This window comes from Agrilus planipennis, unplaced genomic scaffold (assembly GCF_000699045.2).
Source record: "Agrilus planipennis isolate EAB-ADULT unplaced genomic scaffold, Apla_2.0 scaffold366, whole genome shotgun sequence".
NCBI classification, from domain to species: Eukaryota; Metazoa; Arthropoda; class Insecta; order Coleoptera; family Buprestidae; genus Agrilus; species Agrilus planipennis.
In genome coordinates, this window is record NW_020439350.1 from 122,445 (window position 1) to 150,428 (window position 27,984).

Genomic DNA, 27,984 nt, shown 5'->3' on the forward strand with positions numbered 1-27,984 from the left:
GTGACAGTGTGCATCCCTGTCTGTCTCCCTTCCTAATATTTACTTCTCTACGTTGCAGTCCCGGCTCTATAACTGCCTGTTACTCTTTATACAAACTAAGTATCACTCTTCTATCTTTGTAACTCATCCCTACATTTTTAAGTATATTTAACATGTTGTCCCATTTAACATTGTCGAAGGCTTTCTCTAAATCTACAAATCCTATGTACGCACTCTTTTCTTTTTCTATCGTTTTCTCTATTGCTACCTGTATAGTTACAATGACCTCCCGCGTTCCTCTATTTCTTCTAAACCCAAATTGATCTTCCCCTAATAGTTCTTCCGTCCTTTTTTTCCATCCTCCTCTGTACAATTCTACCATGTTCAATCAAATTTTGTGTAAAAAACAAAATTAAGTGCGCGGACGCATTCCGAATGCTGACTGTGGCATATGGTGAAGCTATCTTGGCGGGCTAAACACAAAACTTCTTTTGCATATTAGAGTAACTGCTGTATTGTAAATAACGGTTTTAGTGCGCGAAACCTTGACACATAATATGAAACGTATCGGTATACATATGTATATACGTCTAAACGATGTGAAGAGTATGAGTCAAAAAAATTTCGCTATTTAAATGTACAAAATAATTAAAAAATGAAATTCATTGTACGTGTTGTCGTTACATAATTCAATTAATGATTTAAAGACGTCCATATAATGTAATTATGAAAGCATTCGCATATAACTTATGCAAATACAGAAATGCTTAATGGGATTTTAAATTACTAAAAATTACTCCTGATTAAGCATATTTCATATTACACTTAGTTAAGAGATGCTATGTAGAAATGAATAGTTGTGTATTATTCAAATTAAGCATTTGTCCCTAGGTTGCTTCAAAGACAAGAAATAAATAACTGTATTATAAAACTAACAAATGTTTATTAACAAACTTTTAGCAATATAATTAATTAACATATATGGAAAGATATGCCTGAAAGTATAAAATAGAAACTACACACGTAGAAACTACCTCTGCTTAATTTTTAAACCCTTATTGCAAAATACACTTGTTAGCAAAATTTTTAATATACAGCACAGCACAACGCTTGTCAATACAATCAATGTTCGGTCAATATTCAAGTGCCAAGGTTCGGTACATTAGTGTTTCGCCATGTTTGGTCCAGTACTAGTTAGCTAAGTTCAGCCAATAAGTGCCAAGGTTCGGTTCAGCAACGTTTCACCAAGTTAGGTCCAATATTGAGCAACGAAATATTGGTCAATCAATCCTGTACCGAGTTCCAAATACCAAGTGTATATATATATATACATATGAGGCCAATTAAGAAAAATGTAAAAAAATTTGGAAAATACAAATTTAATGGTCGTGTAACACATTAAAGAGAAAAAAACCATTAGGATACTATGAAGCAATCTTGCTTGGAAAACAAATCGTTACATTTTATCAAATCTTCGACATTAAAATAATTAAACTTACCTTATAGCACATTACAATGGAGGAAAAACAATAGTTTTTATCAAACATATTTCTTCTAAACATCTCAGCTTTAGTGTTTTCTTTTTTAGTTTTAGTACCAATTAAGCAAAAAGTTAATTTGTGCTGTTTGGTACTGAAAGTATTAACAGAGTCAGTTCTTGTTTATCTGCAATCTACTGTAATAGTTAATAGCACAGGCTGTTTAAATAGTTAAAAATCTATTTGAAGCAAAAATTATCTTTAAAGAAACGAAAGGTATCTTGAAATGTTTTATCGATACTTATTTACTCTTTAATTCTCTCAGACGATTCGTTTTACTGACAAACGCAATCGGTTTCATAATCTCATACGCGAAAAGAATGTTTCCATTTTAGTTTAATTACTGTTCAATAAACTTACAGTAGGTATAATTTTAATGCGTTTTCATTATGAAGTTGCTGCTAAATAGAAAAACGCGTAGAGCTAGTAGTTTTGTATGTCAACGGACTCGATATGGTACCGACTTTTATATGTATAACTTGACAAAAGTTTTAATTAGGTAGCTATAATGTTTTTTAAAAATTGAAATCGAAGCAAGGAGCGTACTCCACTTTTATCATACATAAGGAGTTTAGTAATATCTTTATCTAAAATTACCTAAATACAGAGGTTACGAGGTCTATTCAGAAAGTTTGAATTTCCGCTAATTACATATATTCAATTTTTGATATTTTTGTGGCGTTGTGTTGGTACTCATGTCTCTCACTTATACCTACAAGCTCAGCCGTGTTCAATCATCATCATCATCATAAGGTCCTCAGTCCTAAGACTGGTTGGACACGTACCTCCACTCTTTCCTATCCTGAGCTAAACTTCGCATTTCCCTAAAGTAGAACAGCCCACATCCTTAACTATTTGCCAATAGTAATCTAATNTTTCAACTTCATCAGTAGATATTTGGTTTCATAAAAATCAATAAATTTGTAAAAAATTAACATCCCAAAACGTTTCAAAATTGTCTTTTTTAAATGCAGATAACATTTACAATACGAATCGGATTAGTTTTGTTCATTGGTATTGTCATTAGCGACCTAAGTAGCAAACCAGACATTTGGCATGCCTAATTCAATATTGGACAATCTTGATCCATGCTCGGACCAAGCTTGGTTCTATTATGGTTACCTACATTGTATCTTGCTTTAAACACTTACTCTAGAGGTGACTTACTTTTTTCTAGTTAAAACCCTTTTTTAAAATGAAAGACATGCTGGTCTATGACTCGCCTCGGATTAAGTTTTTGCAAGTCTTCTTGAGTTTAATTAAAAACCAAAGTTCTACATGCAGATAAGGCAAAAGTTCATAAAATAGAGAAATTACAATTTTCATTGTCAGCATTTTTTATTTCGCATGAGTAGAATATATTGTTTTAATCACGTCATCTGAAAATATCACCTGCTTGTCTGTAAGAGTTGTCCTAAAGTAACTGACCTCTCACAATCTTTTAAACAATACGTAACACATCTCAAATTCTTAAATTGTATTTATTGGACATAAGCTTATATAAATAGTATTGGTATGTTTTACTGTAGGTATAATGAAGATATTAATTAAACAAAACGTGAAGAAAAGTAATAGAAGAAGTGAAAGTATGATTAAAACAATATCAAACGTTGCGGAAGTCACAGAGCGGGTGAGAATCGTCCGCAGTCATTATGTTACGTTACGAGGCTGAATGCTGGCGGTTGCGAGGGTGCCTAATCTTGTAATAATTGATATAATCATAGACCAGCATGTCTTTCCGAACATTTTAAAAGAGGATTTCAACGCTAACTAGAAAAATATAAGTCACCACGAGAGTAAGTGTTTAAAGCAGGATATTAATCCCAAGCATTCAATCTGCTTGAGAGACAACTGCGAAAACACAAGGAGAAAGAACTTTTGGGTGTTTTATTTCCACGAACTACTAACGCTGATCGGTCACCAGTCTTTCTGAACTCGCCGTAGGGTATGACGGAAGACCCACTTGAACCTCCTTTTAGGAAATCCTGGGAATAGGTGGGTGGTCGTTGGGGATAAAAAGAAGAGACGGCCTAAATGAAAGAAAAAGAGAATGAATGATTACCTGTTGAAAATTAATGCCCCGGCGTTTTCCTCAGTGATCTATTGAAACCACAGAAAAACAGATCAGAGCAGACGGGCTCCGAACCGGTGTTCTCCAGAATACCAAACAATAATATAAACTAGAGGATAGACCAGATATTGGATAGCCGAGTACCCGGCATCAGCTCCGCGGGTACTCGGTCGAATACCCGGCAAAACTACTACGGTTAAAGATTCATGTCTCTCACCAACGTCCCAAACCACATTCAGTCCCATTCAAAAAGTCCTTGAAATACTAAACCAATGAAGTTTTTAATTCTTGGTTGGCGGATTTTCAACGAGAGGGTTGAGTTGAAACTGTTAGGTTATGGGGAAAAATCAAACAGGTTGTGTTTTCCGGCAGCTTTATTTTATGTCTTTTTTATTACAAGTAATAATATATACCAACAAGCGACAGAAATTGTAATAATTCGCCCATACTGACGTGTTCTTGTTCACGTTCAAGTAATTTAAATTTCAATAAATAATATAAATTAGTAAAAAGGACATATTCCATTACAATCATAATTACCAATTTTCATTAAACAGGTTTTTTGTTATACTTATTAAATAATTATTGCTGGTAATGGTTTTTCTTTTTGCCCTCTGATGGAATTACCCGGTCATGTCTTAAAGAAAGTGGCGGATCTGCCGGGTACCGGATTCAAACCGGCTACCCGATCCTTCCTAGTCTAAACTTCTAGGTATCTAGGTCATGCAGCTCGTTATAAATAAGCAGCCAGATTTGAGAAAACTTATTATTATTCCTTGTTCAACAATAAAATGGCATTCCTGCAAAAATAACTCAGAGCATTCTTAAGGATGTTTGGGAGGTATGTCAAAATGTTACGAGACAAATAAAAATTTGGAAGAACGTTCCTCATTCAATTCTAAAACTCCTGTAGAAATTACAAATCGATTCACTAAACCGTTAAAAAGTTATTGAAATTTTAAAAAATTGTAATTTTACACGTCATTTTATGGAGATTCGTTAACCGAACAGATTAAATTTATTTTTATTAACGGAAAAAAGGCTACCAGAAATTTCAAACTTTTATAATAAGTAACTTGAACTCTGGAGAATCACTTTAGCGTAAGGTTATTCAAATTCACTAAATGGTTATCGAGGAAAAAATGAAAAATTAGCTGAAAATCTCGTTTTTACTTGATAATATAATGATAATATTTATAATTGTCTGAAATAAATGCAATTTTAAAGTTTTAATTATTATTTAAACATATTAAAAAGTTTTACGCTCATTATTAATAGAGATTGAAACTAAATATTTTTCTGTTTCGAAGTTGAAATCAAGGCATATCCACTGCCAAAAGTCAGTTAAAAATTTTCATTCGTTATTTCTTATTTTATTCAAAGTTTTTGGTCAAATTCCAAATTAGTATAGATAGTATTTATTTACCTCATCATATGCTGCAAAACCTAATTAATCACGAATTTTTAAATTTTGATGTACTCTTGTCTCCGATTGTACCTCCCAAACATCTTTAATGCTAGGGTGGCAATATTCGCACCAGGGATGTCAAAATACTTTTCTCATAATCAATAAATGCGACTTCTTACCTGGAACATTCTCGTCTCTGAAACCAGGAACAATCATACTTTCGGGATAGGAATATGATAAAAAATTGTGAACGGGCCTAGGGAAGAAAATCTCCATCTCCCGGGAACTTGGCGTCCACGCCTTCGGCTTGTGAGACACCCGGGAGGGAATGGCGTACTTTCTTGTTCTCTTAATACGTACTATACTAAATAGATATTATTTTAACTGAATTTTTAATGTTACTATATTCAACTTTTAATAATCTATAGAACTTTCATAAATCGCAATTCACATAACAGTTATTAATTGGGTAGATTGTAGTTCTGAAGTGAAGTGAAGTAAGGAAAAGGAAAATTAATTAAGATACGTACGTTAACGATTGTTAAGTTTGTTAAGAAGTAAATGTACGCATCTTCTACAATATTATTTATTACGTAAAATCGTTAGCGCCCCGAGCAAAAACATTAACTTGTAAACAGCGCTATCGTCCACCGTCGAGAAAAAAAAAACGCTATTCATTGCAACGCTTCCTTTCGCTCCACTTTTTCCCGTCGAATATTTAGTAACTAGCCATTATAATACAATGTATAAATATTTCATCACTTCGTTTTTGTGTACAATATTGCCTGCTTTTACTTTATGTACTTGTATCTTACGTAACAGCAGTAATTAATCTTATAATTAACTAAATAAAGTAATTCTGAATACAACATATTATGAAAAAGTACGTACACCGATTTGCCAAGGGAGTAAAACAAGGAACATGTAAATAAAAACACAGATGGGAAAAATTGGGCCAAGCTCGGCCAAATTGCGTTCGGGGTTGATGAATTTATATGTGAACGAATGCCAAGTTCCATAGAAGACGTAATTATTAGGGCTTGTCGGTTTTTAAAAACCGGTTTTTTGGAGAAAATTATGAAATTCGAAAATCGGTTTTTTAGTAGAAAATATCGGTTTTCAATGTATGAATAACACTTAAAAAAAAATTGAAAATGACAAATGTAGCCAAATGTACCAGATTGATGAAAACACTGTTGCAAGCGGTTTGGTTCTTGGAATCATATCGGACCGATATAAACGGTGTGTTTTGTCTATTGGATGAATTAATTTAGATTTTGTATCAGTTTGATAGTTTTTATTTAAAGGAACCGGAAGAAGTGACTTCCTCTACTCAAACTCTAAGAAAAGAGTTTTTGGCCCTGGAAGCCACAAATAAAAGGACAAAAAATTTAGAATTATTATATCAGGCTTTAAAAACGATTAAGCCTAGTTCGGTCGCAAGTGAGAGGGTATTTTCTATTTCGGGGAATTTTGTGAATAAACGAAGGACACGACTAAATAGCAAATCTATAGACGTCCTCTGTTTTCTGAAATCATATTTCATTAAATAAAAAAATAAATAGAATATGTAAATTCGGTCCTTAGCTTAATTGTCTTTAAAACTAAAAATGTATGCATAAACTTTATTTACTCTTGTTTTTCGGCTTTGATTATAATTTACATTATATAATACACAGTTATATATTTTCTAATTGTTTTTAATAAGTATCCATCTGTATCTAATAACATTGTTTTTTAAAAAAGTAATATCTATGGTTATTATAAAAATATGAAAATATATTGTTTTTATTTATTCGAACCCTTTGCTGAATAACTCGTTTCACTATTATAAAAATATTTACATCCTTATATGTGAAAATTATGCATAAACAACGAATAATTGTTTTTAAAGTTATTTAATCCTGGTCAACTATTATTTCTTTGTTCTACTAAATTGCATAAAAAAATTTTACTATCAATAAAATTGAACAGTAAATAATTTCAGTCAAAAACTGCTTTTAATCACTCTAAATTTTCTGTTAAAATTTTTTGTTCGAATTACAGAATATTCGAGCAAAAAATATTTTTATAAAAATTCGAAACCGATTTTCTAAAATGTCGGTTTTTGTATAAACCCTAGTAATTATCACGATATACTACGATATTAATTAAGAATAAAACTTGCCACGCCATAAATTCATAGGTTCAATTCCAATTTCAGCTGTAAAAAGGATAAAACCTTTAAAAAATTATGATATCTAAACAAAAACATAAATATAAAAACTGAGACCAAGTTCGATTTTGCCGTGTGCCAAGTTACATGGAAGACGTAATCTCTATTATGTTATTTAATATTGGATTTACAGCTTGGTAAGTTTCATATTTATCACGATATGCGTAATTAATTAAGAATTCAAATTTGCTACGCCATAAATTCATAAGATTAATTCCTATTTCAGCCGTGTAAAAAGGATAAAACCTTTCAAAAAATATGAGATCTAAAGAAAAATATAAATATAATAACTGTGGTCAAGTTCAGCACAATCGACGTTCGGGTTGTCGACAAATGTATTGATATCTCTGAACGAGTGCCAAGTTCCATGGAAGACGAAATCTCTATTACGTTATTTGATATTGAATTTACAGCTTGGAAAGTTTAATATTTATCACGTTAAGCAGAATTAATTGAGTGGTAAAACTTGCCACACTTCAATATCTTTACAATGTAATTCATATAGTTAAAAACCTGTTTAAGATACATCCAAAGAGAATAAAACCGTTCAAAAATTAATAAAAATAAAAAATGTGACTATGCTCAGTATTACAATCGACTTTCTGAATGCATGCCAAGTTCCATAGAAGACGTAATCTAAATTTACAGCTTGTCAAGTTTCATATTTATCACGTTAAGCGTAATTAATTGAATTTTAAAATTTAAATTCAATATCAAAGAACGTAATTTATATAGTTTAATGCCTATTTGAGACATTCAAATTAAATAAAAGCTTTTAAAAAACGTAAACGTGAAAAATTGTGGCTAGGTCACTATTATTACAGATGTAATATTATTTAGTAAATAACATTTTCAATTTAACAAACTGTCCAAATCAAGACAAGATCGAAATAAAAACAGGTTTTTTTTTAAAGTCAGCCTAAAGTTGTATAATTATAATTAAACAATGGAAGTGCAATATATCATTATGAATATCAAGTAGGTGAAAGGCAACTATGGAAAATAGAGATGCAAACCAAACATAATTGACGGTCATTAACAGAAACTCAGTCAACAATACTTCAGTACTAATCTGAACGTATCCTTTGAAAAATTAACATGGATGCAACATGTGTTAATAATTTATGCTCATTACACTTACTGCAAGTTATGTTATTTTAAATTAATTGCAAACAACAGCACCTGTTAATGTGGCCGTCGAAAAATCAAAGCTTCCGTTCGTGATGAATATGTTCTTGAACGATTTGACCAGGACCGGATTTAAACATGTCCAGCAGGTGCTATAGCACAGAGGCCTCCACGAAAACGCAAAAAATTACAAAAATTTATAATATGAAGACGTTTGATGGGGAGCTTGGCTCGCTTGACGAAAATTTTTTATTGTTTCCGTTGATGTACTGCTGTACCAATGTATCAATAATTGATCACACAAAATATAAGTCCCGAAGGACCCGTATATGTAGATTAAAAAGATTCGTACTGTATTATACGTTTAATAATTTTTTCTTACTTTTGGGTGTTTCATTCCCACCAGCCAGTAATGCTGGTGGGCGGGCAGTCCCTCCGGACTACGCCGGAAGGTAGGCCGGAGGGCCCTCTTCAGCCTGCTTTTAGGAATCGTGGGAATGGGTGGGTGGTGGTTCGGGTGAGAAAGATGAGACGGACGAAATGAAGACAGAAGAGAATGAAAGATTATCTGTGAAATATTACTGCCCCAGCATTTGCCTAAGTGGTCCAAGGAAACCACAGAAAAACTTGGACCAAGGCAGACGGACCCGGCTATGCCGCTCGGTAGTTCATTAGTGTGTATGTAGGATTATTAAACGACCGAGCGGCATGGCCTAGAGGTCTAGACCATTGCTTAGCATTCGGGAGGACGCCGGTTCGATTCCGGGTCCGTCTGCCTTGGTCCAAGTTTTTCTGTGGTTTCCTTGGACCACCTAGGCAAATGCTGGGGCAGTAATATTTCACAGATAATCTTTCATTCTCTTCTGTCGTCATTTCGTCCGTCTCATCTTTCTCGCCCGAACCACCACCCACCCATTCCCACGATTCCTGAAAGCAGGCTGAAAAGGGCCTTCCGCCCTACCTTCCGGCATAGTCCGGAGGGACTGCTCGCCCACCAGCATTACTGGCTGGTGGGAATGAAACACCCAAAACTAAAACTAATACTAATTGCTTAAAAAGATACTTGTTACTTGTTTGCTCTTCTGAATTGGTCATCCTTTATTATTATCTAAAAGTGCTTTTATATCTTAATACTAAATACACCTCGGTCACTACCCCCAAATTTTCCTCTGTCAACACCTACCCGAACAGTCCGTTTGCAGGTATGTGTATGCACCACCGATAATTAAGAGAAAAAACCTAATTGTTTGATGCCATTATGTGTGTCTCACTACTACGGTACTCTTCTTGGTACTAAGGGGTTAGTACCACAGGTATAAACAATAAATTCATCGCCATAACGAAAATGGTAAAAAGAACCTGAAATTCAGTTTTGTTGAAACGAAGATTTTCGGGTAAAATATTTTCTGACCGATATTTACTCTTTAACTGAGCGTCTGTCAACCATTATTTTGGATTTCTTGGCGAACTATTAATTTTTTTAAATTAACAGATTAGAGTGCAACCTGAAAATTTAAGAGTGGTATACTCAATCGATTTAGACCAGTATTTTACCTCAGAATTGTAACAGTTTGCTGAAATTGTGAAAAAATACAAACATAATTTTTAGTTTCAGCAAAAGAAAAGTAAGGAAAATTTACGTACTCACTCGTTCTAAAACCAGATTTGTTTCATATTGTAAGCTTACGAATATAATGATTATTTAAAATCATTTTTATTTCATAATGTGAAAAAATTTTGCTAAATGTCGAAATTATTATCTTCTGTTTTTATTTATCAGTTTTCATGTTTCTTTAATTTTTATTAGTTTACTTTCTAAACTCATTCACAACTAGTCAACTAGTTTGTATTGATGTTTGATGTATACTTCATTTACTTTATGTAGGGATATGCCCTTTCCAATGTCTTGGATGCGCGCTGTCAAAATCGTAGGTAGGGAGAAAAAAACTCATTATACTCTGGACATACTTTCTCATACAGCACTTGTCAAAAGTTTTGTTCAATCATGAATAGTAATGCGAGTCGAAAACAAGCATTAAAACTTTTAATATGTCTTCAAATATAAATAAACATCTCGTTGATATTTTCAGTAGTAAATGGTACCAATAACAGCACATTTGACTAATGCAATTGTAATGGATAAAATGGTTAATTTTTCCGTGCAGTACTGTACGGATTGTACGCTCCTCATCGGTTAAGAGTTTTGCCGAGAGTTGTCTCCTTCCTTTTCTGGCCTAGTGCTGTTCTTTTCTACTTTGCGCCGGTCAAACTGAGGGTCACATCGCTACAGAAAGTAAACGATGTATAATTTTAGGCAACAATGTTAGAGTTACATATCTCAATTCCATTATGTAAGTTATTCACACGTTATTAACTTTATTCGCACCTTCAAAACCAGACAGTTTGAATCTTTATATACAGGGTGTGGCATTTAGTTTAGTCAAACTTTGTATTTAAAATTTTTTAATTTTGGGAGGCGTCCACCAGCAAGTTGCATAGGATCTAAAAAAGTTTTGGTGCGGCCCTGGATTTAAAATTATGTTAATTTTATTTAAACAGTCGATCCTCAAATTCATTATAATAATATTACTAAATTTGACACAAACATAGCATTCTTATGACTGCTTTAAATCGTTTATTAAAGATAAATGTCGTTATTTTTAAATAAGAGATTTACGAATATGCTAAGAGGTAGGTAACTCAGTTTTCCGTGCAGACATACACATACCTGTATGTACTAACAAAATTCATAGTACTGATGCAGCACATCGCAATGAAAACACTGTAAAATAGAGTTGAATGCAAAACACATTAACAAAAGCAGTATGTTTCATATGTACCTTTTATTGAGGGCGTAATTTGAAAAAATATTAATCGAAGAAAATGGGAAAGTCTACTAGAAAAGTAGAAGTGAAAGTATAATTAGGACAATAATAACAACATTAATAAGAACTAGAAATCGCGTGTGGTCGAAATTCGGCCAATTTGCTTTCATATCAAATGATATAGACTTCACGCTTGCACAAATGAATTAATCTCAACTTTTCGCACATGAAAACAATCACAAATATAGAAATTGTTATAATCGTAAATCTTAACTAGAATTGTACACAGGAGGATGGAAAAAAGGGCGGAAGAACTATTAGGGAAAGGTCAATTTGGGTTTAGAAGAAATAAAGGCAAAGATGCACACTGTCAGCACTGTTTTTCAATCTATACATCGAAGACGCGATCAACATCATTAAAGATAGTACAACAAGGGAAAGGTGTACAGAGACAAAACATTATTTTGCTTAGATTTGCAGATGATATAGCAGTATTAGCATCTAACAAGGAGGAGTTAGAGATAGCTTTAAATAAAATAGAAGCGGTATTGACAAAACAGTATTGTATGAAAATAAATAAAAGTAAAACAAAAATACTGATATGCAAGGGAAGGAAAAGTAGGGAAAGAGCAAATATAAAGATAAGAGACGAAAAATTAGAAGAAGTGACTAATTTTAGGTATCTAGCAAGTCAGAAGGGTAGGAGTAGTAGGGACATAAAGCAGGGGATAGCGCAGGGTCGAGTCGCCTTCAATAAAAAGAAGTCACTTCTATGCTCGCGAACGGTTGATTTAGAAATTCGAAAAAGATTGTTAAAGGTGTATGTTTGGAGCGCGGCGCTATACGGGTGCGAAATATGGAAAAGGTTAGAAGCGTTTGAAAAGTGGTGTTACCGGGGAATGATGAGGATACCGTGGATAGAGAAGATTAAAAATGAAGAGGTATTAGAAAGAATAGGAAAACAGAGGACTCTATGGAAGTCAATACGGAATAGGCGAGATAGGTTAGGCTAGGACAGGATACCTTCTCAAGCATGAAGATCTAGTCAGAAACATATTAGAGGCAGAAACAAGAATTAGGAGGAGTAGAGGTAGACCTAGATTAGATAACTGTTCACAAATAGTTAAGGATGTGGGATGTTCTAGTTTTAAGGAAATGCGAAGATTAGCTCAGGATAGGAATGAGTGGAGGTGCGTATCCAGCCAGTCTTAGGACTGACGACCTGATGATGATGAAGTTTCGCAGTTTCGTATCTACCCTGACTAGAGAAGAGATATTAATATCCAAGTTCAATCCTGGGCTAAAAACCAGAACTATCAGACGCAGTTTATCAGTCAAAGAAAGCAATATTCTCAATTTTGATTAACATAGTAACATGTAGAAGTCCGAGAATTTTTCACTGTTCTCTCTGGGCAGAAAAATTTCGGTCGGAACATCGCGATGATATTGGAAACGTTGCTGGATCTTTGTGAAAATGTATACATGAATACATAATTCCATAGTATTTCAGGATAATACTACGGAAAACGCAGTGTATATTTCTTATCTATGAACTTCTTTTTATTTCTTTGTCATCGAGAACAATAGCTTCTGAGCCATAGCTGCATTAGGAATAACATTCCATTCCATGCTTTCGCAAATACTTCTTCATCCCATCCCAGATTTACACCAGGATTTTTGAGTCAGTCTTAAACATTGTGAGCATCTGCTTGATATCGTTATCCTGTTAGAAATCGTAATTCTTGGCGAAAACTCAATTTTTCCTTGCTAACGTTCAAATTTTCCTTTAAAATGTTTACGTAGACATACTGGTTTATAATTCCATCAACTATAACAATAATTAGGTACCCCAGCAGTCGCCATACGTTCTCAAATTATACCATGACATTTTGTTTGGTTACTAGTATCTTAAACTAGACTTTCAATAAAAAACGTTTTATTTTATGTTCATCTTTTTCATATAATAAAAATATTCGTAAAACTACATCTTTAATTTTACCACAGAACTGTAATATTTAGTAAAATACTGGGTGTTCCATTTAAAATAATAAAGTTGGGTATCTGTCAAATAAAACTAAACGCCCTGTAAATTAACGGATAATTTTGGGAAGTGCTCAATAAAAATTGAGGAACATTTTTACCTAAAACTAATAATAATGCCGCTATAAAGAAAGGGGTCGTAGGTGAGACACCTTGTATATAACAGATATTATTTCAGGATTTCTCGCTGATAAAATTAGAAAACTATCATCAATATTATTGTCCTATTTTATTTAAGTGGATACATTTTCTTAAGAGTGGAATGTTATTTCTTCAAAGCAGAATGTAATCTTTTAAGTAGTGCACATTACATTTAAAGAAAACATGAAACTTTTTTTTTATTGTTTACTCATTTTTTGATCTATTTTAAAGGGCATTAAATTCCAACGTCATTGTATAGCCCACCATTCAGATTTCGAACTTATTTAAGAAGACTTATTGTTACTGAGCTTTCTAGTAGTAGAAACATTTTTAAAATCGGTTCAGCTGTTTCAAACGTTAGCCCTTAATACATACAAGTAAATAAGCAGACAAATTTATCATACTATAGGCAATATATCATTATCTACTGATTTTTGCCACTAATTATTGTACGCACGTAAACTAAATAAATGTTATTAAAGCAAATAGAACTAATGACTATATTTCATAAAAAAAGGAACAAATATGGTAATGCTAAAGGATTTTCTTTAATGTGTAATTTAATGTCGGAAAAGAATAAATGAAAGTACTTACGCAATTGTTGAAACTAATCACTCGGAAGATGTTTAGCCGACAAGCAGAGAAATGAAAGAAATGAAGCATCATACAAAACAAAGATTTTCTAGGACATGAATTTATAACCATATTAGGTACATAAATTAACAGAACTAGTTTATATAAGTGAGTAAAAAATAAAAACCACTACAAAATTCGAAACTAATTGTAAGAATAGGTACAATTTATTCTTGATATTAAATTTACTTCTAATTTTAGCATTTAATATTTGTTGTTTTAATGAATTAAACAAATAGTATCTCACCATATGTCGTCTCATAATTTATTATGTCACTTTTACCGTTAATGTAGTTCCTTGTATAGACTCGAATTGATTATATCAATATGGCAAATGGTTAACTATTTAAATGACAAATAATATACATACGTTGACATTGTACTTGATCTTGACTGTTGCCTTTTACAAATTCATGGAAATTACTGCATCAGAATAAAGCATCTATTTTATTAATAACTGTACAGCAAATTATATCTATTACTCATTATTTACACTCATCGCACACCTACAAAAAATCATTGTCATAAAAGAAACTGTAAAAAAATTAACTCGTAACTATTGAGTAAGTACATGAAAAATAGATCGTTTTGCAACAATTGTATGATAGAAATGATTTGTGTATATCAGGTTTTTTTTTAATAAGTACTCGGGAGAACACGGGTTCTATCCTGGACTAGCCTACCATGGTCCATGTTTGTCTATGATTTACTTGGAACATTGTAGCAATAATATTTCACAGAAATCTTCATTCTTACTCTGTCTTCATTCCGTCCTTCTCATCTGCCTCATCCGGACGACGACCCACTCATTGCCCACGGTTTCTAAATGAAGGCTGAAGATGATCTTCCACTTTACGCTCCAGCTTTACACTACAGTGAAGCAGCAGTATCCATTGGGAAAAAAACAATTCTCGGCATCTGGTTTAAAAAACAATAACTAAATAAATTTGTACCGTATTCACTGTAAAGAATTATTTAGGTGGGATTGATGGGATAGAGAAGTAGTTAAGGTTGACGTCAAAACAGAATTGAGTCTCAATGGATGTAGTCCTAGTCCCTTTTATTCTAGAGCGTGTATGTGCATACTTAATACATTTTGATTTGACAACGAATAAATCCTGTAAGATAACACTGACAATACAAAAAACATGGTTTACGTAGGAGAAGCTGGATGATAAATTAAAATAATAAATCCTAGAAATAGTGTTTCGTTGAAATTCGAAAAGTTTGCAGTCAAATTAAATAATAATGTATATTTTTCGCTTTACACAAATGATTTTTAAATTTTTTTTATTGGTACCGAAAAAGTGTACCAGTTTCGACGTTCATGCATTAATATAATGATTTGCATTTGCAAGAAGGCCCTTCATATCATAAATAATCGTTTAACTATCAGATAAGTCATTAAAAAGCTCTTTAGCAATTATCTTGAAAGACCACTGACATTTGTCATTTACCATTAAAGGTTTAACAGGTACTTCTTTTAACACTTTTTTTACTTAAGCAGGATGCTTATAATGCGTAACTATATTGCCTACTTTAACATTTATTTAATAATCCTCTGACACGGTGGACCTTTATGTAATTATACCACTCAAAAATTTCATTTTCTATATGCCAACCAGATCTTTTTTTCGTGTATTGTATATCGTGTTTGAAGTATAATAAGAGCAACAAACTTGAAAGGTTAAAAGTCAAGCTAGAAGAGAGCGCGCATTGTATTTGCTTATCAACGATCTCTTCCGGATATGTAAACGGGCATTACTATCGGAAGAACATAGCACAGCGTTACACCTTCTTTAAAGAAGAAAGCAAACTCCACACCCGTGTCCATTTATTATTGTTGTTCTCCACCAAGTCGTTGCTTTGAAACAAGTAAATCCGTGTCTATACACATACGTAAACAATACATATAACAAAATTGTAAATGAATATAATTGATAAAACAAATTTTGTAATGTAGACAGAACAAAAACTAATCAAAATATTTTAATTTTGTCTTGGTATTTTTACTTTTGCTATGTATTTTGAAGGAATAATTTACATTATGTTTTTATTTATTTGAAGAAGAAAGTTAGATGAAGAATCACCAACTACTTTCTTCGGACTATCACAGACAATTGAAAAATAAAAATCTGTATACCTACCTGAATGCAAATATTGAGTAGGTGTCTATAAGATTATTCACTAAATCTGTCAAGAAAGATTAATTCACCTACAGGATGAAACTTGGATTGGGTGGGTTCTTAGCTGCTTAAAATGTAGAATAACAAAATTACCAGCTTTAAAATTCATAATCTGCTCTTTAAAAACAATTAGTATATAAACTTTATTAAGCCAAACTGGTTATTTTACAATTATGCAATTTCACAATCTACCCAAATCTGATCTATCGTACTGTTAAGTTACAATTTACATTCCTAGTCATTTTCCCTGCATTATCCCCTACATATCTCCTTATTTCTAACGAAATGTCCTTTTTCCTTCTTTTTTTCCCTTTTTCTCTTTTTCTTCGTCCGATACCCATACTACCTCATCTATTATTAACTTGTTACACCCAAATTGAACCACCTTACCCCAATGTTTCTTCTCTTTTCTCTTACCATATGTTGCAACATCCTCTCTTCCATAGTCATATCATTTATTATATAAACCTCTTCCCCTCTCAGCCTTCTACCATTTCTAATTACCTGTAGCTTTCATTTTTCCATTCTTGCCGCATGTACCTTTTTTTTTTTTAAGTTTCCATACTTCCTTCACATCCACCTTCACTCCCATCTCCGTTTCTTCTTTATTCTCTTCTAACTCTATTCCAAAGATTTTCAGATTCAGTTTTTGTCTTCCCTCCTTTTCTTATCTAGTTCTATGTATAATCTTCTTATTCCTTTCTTCGTCTCCTCTGCTTGCTTCTGTATTTGCTTCTCTTCCAGCTCCTGTATTACCAATTCCTTCACTTTTTTTTTTAAACTGTCCTTCAAAAATACGACGTAGTATAAGAAAATTCTTTCAAACGCCTACAGCCAAATAAAATACAATTTAAAGATTTTAACCGGTATTAACATTATGTTCAAAAGGTTTTGAGAGTTCGATTATTTAGGACACTTTTCAGAGAAGTAGGTGACATTTTGAGATAGAAACAATATGTAGGTTCAGGAAGTTATACATTTCTTTTGTATTAATTTGAATTCATTGAAATTGTATGTATTATAAAGCAGAATTATTCATTGAATAGTAAGTTAATGTATTATGTATTCTAAAGCATTGAACATTTTTTTAAATGCTGGAGTTATTTGGCGTATTTTTATTGTTATAGTGATATCATCAATTTTACAGTTCAAAGTTTCCTTTTAAAGCTTAAAAAAAAAACAAAAACTTTTCATTAAATAAAACAGAACTATATTACCTCTTGCCCTATTATTCTCTTTTTTAAAACTTTATTAAATAGAGCCGCACTTTTGCCTTCCGCTTCTAATATGTCACTCATCCCTATTTTATTTTCCACGCTTTATTCCACATATTCTACACTTTTTCTCCCCGTCTTTCAACCAATATTTATTCTCATTACATTCGCGCTCCCATTCTGAACCTTGCTATTACTATCATATCCTTGTTTCCTCTCAAATACTCTGGTATTATATCGGCCTGCCAGTCTTCCCTCATTTACCCTTTCTTCTTTTCCGCATATTTCGACCTTTAGATTCTTCCCCTCTTGTCACCTTGTATTATCTGTATTCTTTCCATTATTTTTCCATTCTATTAGTTGCTCTTTATTTATCATCATTTCCTTCAAGGCTTTTCTTCATTCCTCATCATATCTGTTTCTCGTCCTATAACCCATTATTTTCATTCCTCTCCGTATCTCTCTTCTTATTTCTCCTTCTTGTAGGCGCTTCAATCTTTCCTCATATCCGATTGCTGTCCTTCTAGTCTCCTCCAGCACATTTTGTTTTTCTTTTACTTAATGTTTTCATCATCTTCTCGTAAGTGCCTAATTACAATTCGACTCGCCCCATGTGAAACACTAGAAGTAGTGATTTTTAGGTGTGGTCTAAGTTTACTGACATGTTATCACTTTCATCATTTGTACTTGAACGGAACTTTTAAACTCATAAGTTACAGACCTCCACCTTTGCAAAAATTTCTATTTTTAAAATCTCTCGCCTTTCAATGAACCTTTAAGGACAATGTTTAGAATAATCAATTTGGAAACATTACAAAATTCTACTCCTATGTATTTTTTAATGCCTGTGTGTTTTAGTGCGTTAAGATTGAATTTAAATATTCACAATCAAATAAATTAGCATACAAAAACCATTAATAAATAGGTAATAGTAATATAAAAATGACGTCTATCTAGTGTTACAACACCCATTTTTTCCTGTGAAAGTTGTAACAATTTGGCAAAATTTCGCTTAAAAGTACGACTTAAGTTATTATGCTACCGATAACACGCAGAATATTTGATGAGTATAAATATAACAACAATTGAGAATAATAATAGAAAAAAAAAGCTTTCGCTAATTCGTTTCGAAAGCCTGCTTGCCAACGGCACAAGTTGCCGACTTAAGACCTTGTAAGACCCGCTATAATTTATGTAAGGCAATACAAATCATTCTGTCTGTCACCTTAAAAAGGAAATCGCAGTATCTAAATTTCACTTTCGGTCTGGTCAAAGAAATTCAAAAATACCTAATTTCTGTAATCTTAAATTAGCACCGATGAAATTTTCTAGGGCAGCGGTTCCCAATTCTGTTTTGCTACGGGACCCTTTCTGAACCACCCTTTTTTGACGGAACCCCATCTCGACAAAATCTTTATTGCACGTATATATTTTTTCTTATAATGGCCTAAAACTTGATTTAGTATCCGACAATTCAATTGGAATGTCGGAAGTGGTATCCAGTCTAATTTTGAATTTGTTTTTAGTGTAAGCGTAAACTGGAAAGATCGTCTGTAATCAGAAGTCGATATAAACAGAAATAGGAACCATAATAACTTTCTTAACGATTCCAAAGTATTCATCCTTAAGTGTGATCCAAAGGTCATTAAAATGTGAATCAGCTAATTCGAATTTTTGTTTTAAGGAGGATAAATTCTTAATATCGATCAAGTTCTCATACTCCGATATAGTTAACATTGTTGATTTAGTTAGATTTGCGAATGGATTCTGTACTCACAATCACTGCTTATCCTGTGACTGTGCGACTCTTCTGGAAAATATTATTTCAAAGACTTTTTGAGTGTCAATAGATATTCGTTTATGGTTACGGAATGATTGCTTTTCGCAGAATTTTGGATATTTTAACTTGGACAAGCAACGTAGTATATCGTATAACCCTTGTACCCCTGCACGGAACACTAAAGCTATTTTGTAAAAACAAATCGAACTCCCTGATTTGTACTCTACACGGAGGGAAAAATATTACAAAAATTACCATGCCCGTCACTAAAAAATGGATGCAAGAAACACACTGCAAAATTCAATATTAGTCCAATAATTTTTGTAAGAAACCTTATAAACTTTAGTAGAATCATAGGAATAATAATAATAGGATAATTTTTCCACCAAGATACTTCTCTCTGTGTACATCATCAGCGGTTAATTAACGGCCAATTAACAGCCCGGTGCCCGCTGTCTAAAAATTTCGTAGCCGATTTTACAATTTTTGCATGCTAACTTGATTTGAAGCTGGTTCTCGGGTTTGGCTTTCACGGCTAGTTTGCGACTAATCTGCAGCTAATTATCCGATGGTTTATATTTTCGTATGCTAACTTTAAAGAAATTGACTTTTCTATGGTTCTGTCTCCAAAATAAACTTCTGATTACGCCCTTATTATTATTATATTTTATATGTTATAACGAATTCTCAACACGAGGTTACTAGCTACCATAGGTATACATAAATAATTTGTTAAATTCCCTATTTATTTGATATCCTTATAACACACGTGTTAGTGTTACATCAGTTACTTCTTTTACACTTATCAACACTGTCCCTCAAGAATACTCTGTAGCCGATAAGATAGTGGAAATCTAATTAAAATCTGTCTATTATTTACTGAGAATTGATTTAACAAACATTTTTTGAACCTTCTTAATTCAAAATGATCCAAAATCATCACTGATTTGAAATATTTTTGAAAGAAATTTAATTTTGCTTTCTGACGTGCATCTTTTTTATTATTACTTATCATGCACTAACATCATCATCATATTATACGATACCTACACTACAATTATTATTCGAATCAATAAAAGGCATACATACTTGGGATGGGTTCACCCTATAATTCCGACAGTCTAAAATACCGACAATTGATAATCCAGACTTTTTTTAACATTCTATTGGCATTTTCTAGAGCTAGACGAAAGGACCCACGGTTGGAAAGGGCGGACGGTTGCAGACTTCTCTGTACCTGTACTACACCAGGGATATGACTTATTTGAAATACTTGTGTTTAAAATACAAATACAAAATAAAAAATAATCCAATTTTTATCTTGTATTTACTTAAATACTTTTTTGAGAAAAGCATTTTGTATTTTATTTAAATTATTTTTCCAACCGTATTTTCTATATGTAAAATGCAAAATACATTTTTGCCGTTAAAAGTTTTACTAATATCACCGATCAAACATTATATAAAGTGATGAATTAAAGTTTCTCACATTAGCTATTGGAGATATTAGAAGCTTAAAAAAGGGACAAAGAGACATTCCAGGAATGTATTCTAATTATTTAACTGAAGACAGCCCAAAAAATTCTAAACTCCTTAGAAATGGATAATCTATAATATTGGATCGATATTGTTTGCCGAGTTCAATGTGATGGTCCATGGAATTTTAAAGTTCAAATTGATGGCAGTACCACTTATCGTACCTTTAGCAAGAAACTACGAAATTCAATGAACTACGACAAAACAGCCCGCAAAACAATATCTAATTGATATACGCCAGCTGTGTAAAATTGAAAACTACAAGATATTGTGGTGTACTAATAAATGCCTATAATCCAAAATTATTAGAAAACGATTCGAAAAACTTCACTTATTAGATGAACCCAAAGCTAAAGAAACTATGGATTCCATTTCTTTCTCTTATTACAATGTGTAAAAGATCAGAAACAAAATGGGGTTGTAAATATTTTGATATAAAATGATCGATGTAGATTTTACATCAATAAAATTATTTGGAATCCTATTTTGGCTCTGATCTTTCACAGTAAGCAAACTATTTTGGCATCAATGTCTTTTTTTTCAATTACACCGGGCGACAAAGGGTAATAAGGAAACATATAGAAGAATTATTTGTTGCTGAACTGAAGAAACTATAACATAAAGATAGAAAAACTACATCTCAACCACTTCAAATAGAAAAATATGAATCTTACTTAATCTTCGCAGCTAGTAATATAGTCTAGAAAAATTCTAATATTTAAAAAAATAAGCAAATGCCTGCAAGGTTTTCTTAAAGTATATTTTATACTTAAGTAAAAAGAAAACCAACGTACCAAACCTAACCATGACCTATTCTAAATTACTTTAGAATCTTTTATACATTTTATATTGCCCAAAATTTGACTGTAGCACCAGGTTTGCGGCTGAACTGAGACATGTTCTAGCAGTCTAGGACATTCAATTGAAATTACATTTACTTTAGTTTAGCATATCCGCGAAGAGTAAAAAAGATGATCTAAGGAGGTAGGTCACCCATAATTTAAGTGCTATATGGTGTATGTTCACTTGCAATTGCAAATAATTAATTTTAAGAGTATTTGCTTAAGACATGAATGAGCGACGGTCACTTAAGAATGTTATGTTATTATATCTTGTATCATTCGATTTTAATTCAGCCTTGACTAAAATTTTCGTTAACTATTAATTTGTTTAATCGTTGCTTAACTCTGCATAATGAGGTGAAGGGACTAAAAAGCTCTACGAAAAATGTAAACACTGCCTTGAATAGTGCAAAAAAGAATTAGATCCCACTTCCCACTTAACTAGATAGGCAAGGCTCTCTTCAGTAGCAGTTTTCCACCGTAGGCGCTAATTTATTTATTTGCCGAGAAACGCACCCTTGCGAATAAATCGCAGGTCCATTGTTTTCTTTAAATTGTTCAACAGATTAATAGTTTATGCTCTTTTATCAGTTTATCACTGTTACACGACTTTTGATGTCTTTTTGTTATTTACGGCGCAATTTCGTTGACACATCAACACTATCTTTTTTTTTTTGTTTTCGTAGAAGATGGGAGATCTTCAAACGACATCCAACCCTCCGTACGACTGGGTAGTGTTGGATTCTCTCTGATTTTACTTATAACTGGGAAATTACTAGCTTTAGTGATAATTTATAACAGACCTTTTTTAAATATAAAAACACGTTGATTAGTTAAAAAAAAACAAAACAATTTTACAGTTGTTTGATCTTGATTATCTCTGGGTAGGGGTAAACTATTTTTAGTGTTCAGCGTCATGTCCCAAATGTGACTATGCAAAGAAATTCCATGGGGAAAAGTTTTACACAGCACCTCCAGGTTTTCGTCTTATCTACTTCTTCTTTTCATTAATCCTACAACATAAGTAATATATTTATAAAATCACTAATTAATAGTTTAGTTTAAAGAAATGCGAAGTATCTAAATAATACTACAAAATCAGAAACGTAACGCAAATACTTTTAAGACAGATTTTTCGACATATATACAGGCGTGATATTACAAGAGACATAATTTAAACCCGTTGGTCAGAATTCCGCAATTAAAAATGTTAATTGATTTTATGCAATGAGCGAATAAACTCCGAATTCACTAGTCATGTAACATTCCAATAAAATAAGTATAGATGCAGAAATAGTTTTATCGGTTTTGTGTTTATGTAGGTTCAATCAAAACATTGCTTTAGGTATTATCATAATTGCGACTAGAGCTCGTCTGTAATCAGTAATTGTGCAATAACAATTGAAATCTGCTCGACACATCCACTGTATAAGTTGCTTTAATGTGCAATTGTTTATTCTGCATTTGCATTTCATGTAGCATTTAAAGGAACGTTTTCATGAAATTCACGTCTTTGGAATACGTACAAGCAGTTAAATAATATACGGAATTTGTTGTGATCAGAATTAGATAATATGACCACTTTCAAAGAAATAAACGGCAAGTCAATTTTACATTAATTCTGCAAGAGAAAAGGTGAATATGAAGATGGTACATTGAGAGGGGAATCAAAATTTTCAAAGAAAGGGGGGCCACTATGGTCAAACATTGAGATATAAAAGAAGACGAAAACAATCTGCCATCAGTCACCTTTTCTGGATTAACCATGAAGGTATTGTATTATATAATTAATACTTACCTATTTATTTATTTATTTATATATTTGCAATGTGTTGATGTGCAATAACGTCACGTGAAAGTACTTTTAGTTTACTTTTTCTCGGTGTAATTTAACATGTACATAACGCTTAAACGAAATTAATATTTTTTTCAGGTGTTTGTGTGTCTGCTGGTGGTATCTATCGCCGCATTCGTCAATGGTAAGATCTTAATAATAATTTTAATATTTTTAAATAAATTTTCACTGTTTCATTTTTCAACAAGCATCATACATAATGTTACATTGGAATAGGCTTTTCGTTCTTTGACTGTATGTTTTAGATAGGCAATAGTCACTATAAAACCATGGGCATAAAAAAGTCCAAATATCTTATGCATATTTGTTTCTCAAAAATAATATAGCAGATGGTGAATATTTAGAAACCTATCGCCTTATCATTTTCACTTAAATTTACATTTTATTGTATTTTTATGTTAATGACTCATTTCTGCGGTTTTTACCTTAATGAAAAAAAAAACTAGATTTCGTTTGCAAATTTTTAAATGAGAATCATTAAATTCCGATATATTTTATAAATACTATCTAATTTGATTGCAGTCGAAAAGTGGTTTAAATTCTTGTTTCTAAAAGCAACAAGTTTAATAAATTATTAATTAATTATTTAGATGAAACGTGGAGATGTAGGAGAAGTAGGTTTTTACTGATAAACATAATCTTAATCAAGATTTCAAAAATTCAGATCCTGTATTTATAGCATTTATTCTTCAAGTATAATTAAAATACATATTTCCTGTATTAGGAATTTATTAAAATTTTGAAAACGTTTAGAAATATTTCCTTTGCATTTATAACCTTAGTCAAAAATCGAAATTTATCCTTGCGATTGACAGAAAGTAAATATTAAACTTTCTCTGCCGTTCTTCTCCGCTATGTCCATTCTGTTTCATGATGCCACATTTCAGATACCTATGAAGTTACTTATTTTCAATGAGAAAAAAAATTGCTTATTGCGCTTCAGAACCTTTCACTTTCCTTTATGTTCGTTAATGAGATGACCTTTTCCTCTTACATATATACAATGAGGCAATAGAGGATTACATGTCAAAATACACACGCACTACGGGATCTTAATTTGATAACTTCCAAAATGAATCTCATTTCTATCATTGAAAGTTGGATTAGATGTACGGTTCGGACGTTAATTACTACCAATTTGGATAAAACTCGATAGATAAATTGTCTGTCTTCTATTAGCAAATAGACTATTTTGTCTATTGTTTTTTGTTATTTTTATTTTTTTATGATCCATAAACACAATTTTATGTAATAAAAGTAATACCTGTTTATAGATTTACTAGGTTTTACCCGCGGCTTCGTTGGTGCTGATGTCCTCAATACGTGTCAAAGATTCTCGAAAATACAATAATTTGAAAAGTTTGTTCTTAACATATATACAATTTGCCTAAAATGACAGTAAATACTGTCCTCCTTTATCGAGTTGAAAAGAATTTTTTCTATCCCTCTAAAACATTTTTTTCTGAATAAAAGGTACCCTATGTCTTTTTCTGTACCCTTCACAATGTGTGTAAAAACTTTCATTATGATCGATTGAGTAGTTAAGGCGTGAAATGATAACAAACAAACTAAACATTGTTGCATTTATAATATGAGATATGATTAGGATACCACTATTTTAATACGTAATTTTCGAAATTTCTGGTACACTTTTTTGGTATTTATTATAAAATAAGGAAAATAAACCATTCGAATTCAAATCAAGATAAAAATCGTACACCTACATACAATAATTGTTTTACTACCTATGTATATATACCCTAGCAGTTACAAGTATTCAAAATCGCTTAACTTCCTAATCACTGTTATTTATTTATATTCTTACCTGTTGTGGGTATTAAGTAATTTTTTTTACTTTATTTTAATTTTTCTTTGCAGCTGGCATTAGCGGATGGTCAGGTGGGGGAGGAGGAGGAGGCGGATGGGCCGGAGGTGGCGGTGGAGGATATGGAGGGGGTGGCGGAGGAGGAGGAGGCGGGGGACAAGTAATAAAAATTATTAAAATCCTCGTACCCAGTGGGGGCGGCGGTGGCGGAGGAGGATGGCAAGGAGGCGGCGGAGGTGGAGGATGGCAAGGAGGTGGTGGAGGTGGCGGATGGCAAGGAGGTGGCGGAGGAGGTTGGCAAGGAGGCGGTAAGCAAACACTTTTGAAAAAAACGGAGTTAATCTTTAATTCACATTTTATGAAGTATAGAAATCGATATATCGATAACAATAATAGCAACCGATAACTACCGATATATCGACATATCGATAACTATTTGTTGTCGAGTTATAAAATTCCAAAATTAAAAAATTTAAATTCCTGTTGTTTAAATGGGAAATAGAAAATTGCAAAATCCCACTTGTAAATATTAATATTAAGATTCATATTTTAACATAATCTAAGTCCAAGGATACTCTATCATTTTCTCAATGTTCTTCGAAAAAAGCAAAATACTCTGAAACACCTTAATGTTGATATATTGGTAATTATGGATCTTTTTAAATATTTTTAAGAAAAAATAAGTAAAAAAGTAAACAGTTACCTGTACACTTATGGTATAGGTACCTATTTATTTAGAAAAAATGTTTACTATGAATTAAAAGTGATGTATAATACCTGCATATACATATATCGATAGTTATCAGTTACTTATTGTTATCAATGTATCGATTATTATCGAATATATCGATAGTTGTCGATATATCGATAGTTATCAGTTGCTAATATTGTTATCGATATATCGATAATTATCCATAGTGGGATGGAACTCTAAAGAATCATCGACGATCAATGCTTTCTAGTGGTAGAAATCAATGAACAATCAGAATTTTGTCACTACACAACCCAAGGTTCATGAGATTCTAAACAACCTCTATAACAAATGGATAGTACGTCGTCCTATTTATTTTAAACATGATTTCTGCATTACCGTATATCTGGATTTGAAAATAAAATTGACTAAAAAGAGTGAATTTAAAACTTCTTCAAGCTAGTAACATGGAAAGTATTCATCGATTATTTATTATTCTACGACTCCTTTGTTACTTTTTAATTGTGCGAGGTAACTGATTTTGTCAAATGAAACATAAAATGTTGTTATTATGTTTTTCAGGTGGAGGTGGCGGCGGTGGTGGCGCCCCAGTAATCAAAATCATCAAACTCAGCGGAGGAGGTGGAGGTGGCGGTGGACACGGAGGCGGTGGCGGCGGTGGATGGCAAGGAGGTGGTGGCGGCGGTGGATGGCAAGGAGGTGGCGGCGGCGGTGGAGGTGGTTGGTGGTAAACACACCAAAGCGCCCTACTGCAAAAATGACTTTTGTAAATATTTTCTGTACAGTTTGTCAAATACATTTTGTTATTCTACTTTCATTTTACTTAAAGTAAACCATGACTGTTATAGATTGATAATTTTTCAATAAAAACAATATTATACAGTCTTGACCATTACTCGATGAAACCAAAGTCAAAATGTTTTATTGATATTTATTAAATAAAAATATCAAAAAAATAAAATAAAACATTAAATGCAGAATACCATTGAAAACACGCATATGAAAAATCAATCACTGAACTTACTTAAATATTAAAGCGATATTTACTATTTATCCCACTATCCTGTTGCTTCGTAAGCGAAAATAACAAAAATTACAATTTTGACCAGAGTTTTGTAAAAGTAAAATCCGAGCAGAAATAAATTTACTAGGTATTTTAGTTGATATTACAAATTTAATTGTAATACCATCTTGAGAGTTTTTCGGGCTGATAGCCGTGGTCTATTTGGATTAACTCCTGACGTTTCGTCCACAATTACAGTGAACATTCTCGAAGACGGTGTGGTAGTCGCTGTAGCGCAACAACGGCTGTGAGCCTACACTGAACCATTAATTGTAATAATTAAGAAACTTGGAATAATTTTTACAGAAACATGTCAAAATCCAGATTATTACAAGTTACCTAATAAATTCTATTATTTCTACGTCATATTCAGTCATTTACAATCGAAAATTGTAATTTTTGCGTTGTCATAAAAATTTAGTTTTCTCCGTGCACTTCTTTAAGGTAAGTATTGTAGATATAGAACATAAAACTCTGATAACAGTAAGCAGTGGGATATCACATGTTTCCGATAATTGCAGGAAGTCATAATTCATTTGATACTATACTTTTATTGATGCATTACACTTGATATCATCAAGTTTCTCCTCAGTTGCGAATTACCCCCATTAAAATGTTGCACCGCTACTGTATGTAGATAGTAATTTTTAACTGAACTGTTTCTAATAGATTTATATTTTATTTTATCTTCTAAATATAAAATATAATAAGCAAAATGTTTTTGAGTGTTGTGCCCTCTTAAAACTTTGTGCCCAAAAGGCGGGTTTCTTAGGCTTTCGCGATAATACGCCACAGTTTCTTCTTAATAAACTGCGTTTTTTTTTTTTAGATCGCTGATAAAAGCAACCAAAAAAGATGACGGTAGAAGTAGGTGAGATATAATCTGCCTGCATAAGTACCTACCGAGTACATCAGAAAGTTAATATTGTTTCAATGAATTAACAATAAGTTGTACAAACTAGTGGAAAACAGTAAATCATTTGGGAAGAAAAT

At 32.4% G+C, this 27,984-nt stretch overlaps 1 protein-coding gene and 1 non-coding gene across 2 annotated transcripts; both read left to right on the top strand.

Moving 5' to 3' along the window:
* Positions 1-22,919: 22,919 nt before the first annotated feature.
* LOC108742735 lies at positions 22,920-25,324 on the top strand. Its single transcript, XR_003231988.1, has 3 exons — positions 22,920-23,307; positions 23,470-23,515; positions 25,270-25,324. It is a non-coding gene; the product is annotated as an uncharacterized LOC108742735 (transcript).
* Positions 25,325-25,338: 14 nt separating this feature from the next.
* LOC112903894 (putative glycine-rich cell wall structural protein 1) lies at positions 25,339-26,659 on the top strand. Its single transcript, XM_025978784.1, has 3 exons — positions 25,339-25,376; positions 25,409-25,524; positions 26,490-26,659. Exons 1-3 carry the CDS (start codon positions 25,339-25,341, stop codon positions 26,657-26,659), a joined length of 324 nt encoding a protein of 107 aa, XP_025834569.1.
* Positions 26,660-27,984: the final 1,325 nt, after the last annotated feature.

What these genes read in the sequence shown, in the direction of transcription:
- LOC112903894 (XM_025978784.1), top strand. Translation starts at nt 25,339, where the DNA reads ATGGAGGGGGTGGCGGAGGAGGAGGAGGCGGGGGACAA. An exon ending in GAGGAGGAGGCGGGGGACAA is followed by an intron (nt 25,377 to 25,408) that starts GTAATAAAAATT and finishes CCTCGTACCCAG; the next exon opens with TGGGGGCGGCGGTGGCGGAG. An exon ending in AGGAGGTTGGCAAGGAGGCG is followed by an intron (nt 25,525 to 26,489) that starts GTAAGCAAACAC and finishes TATGTTTTTCAG; the next exon opens with GTGGAGGTGGCGGCGGTGGT.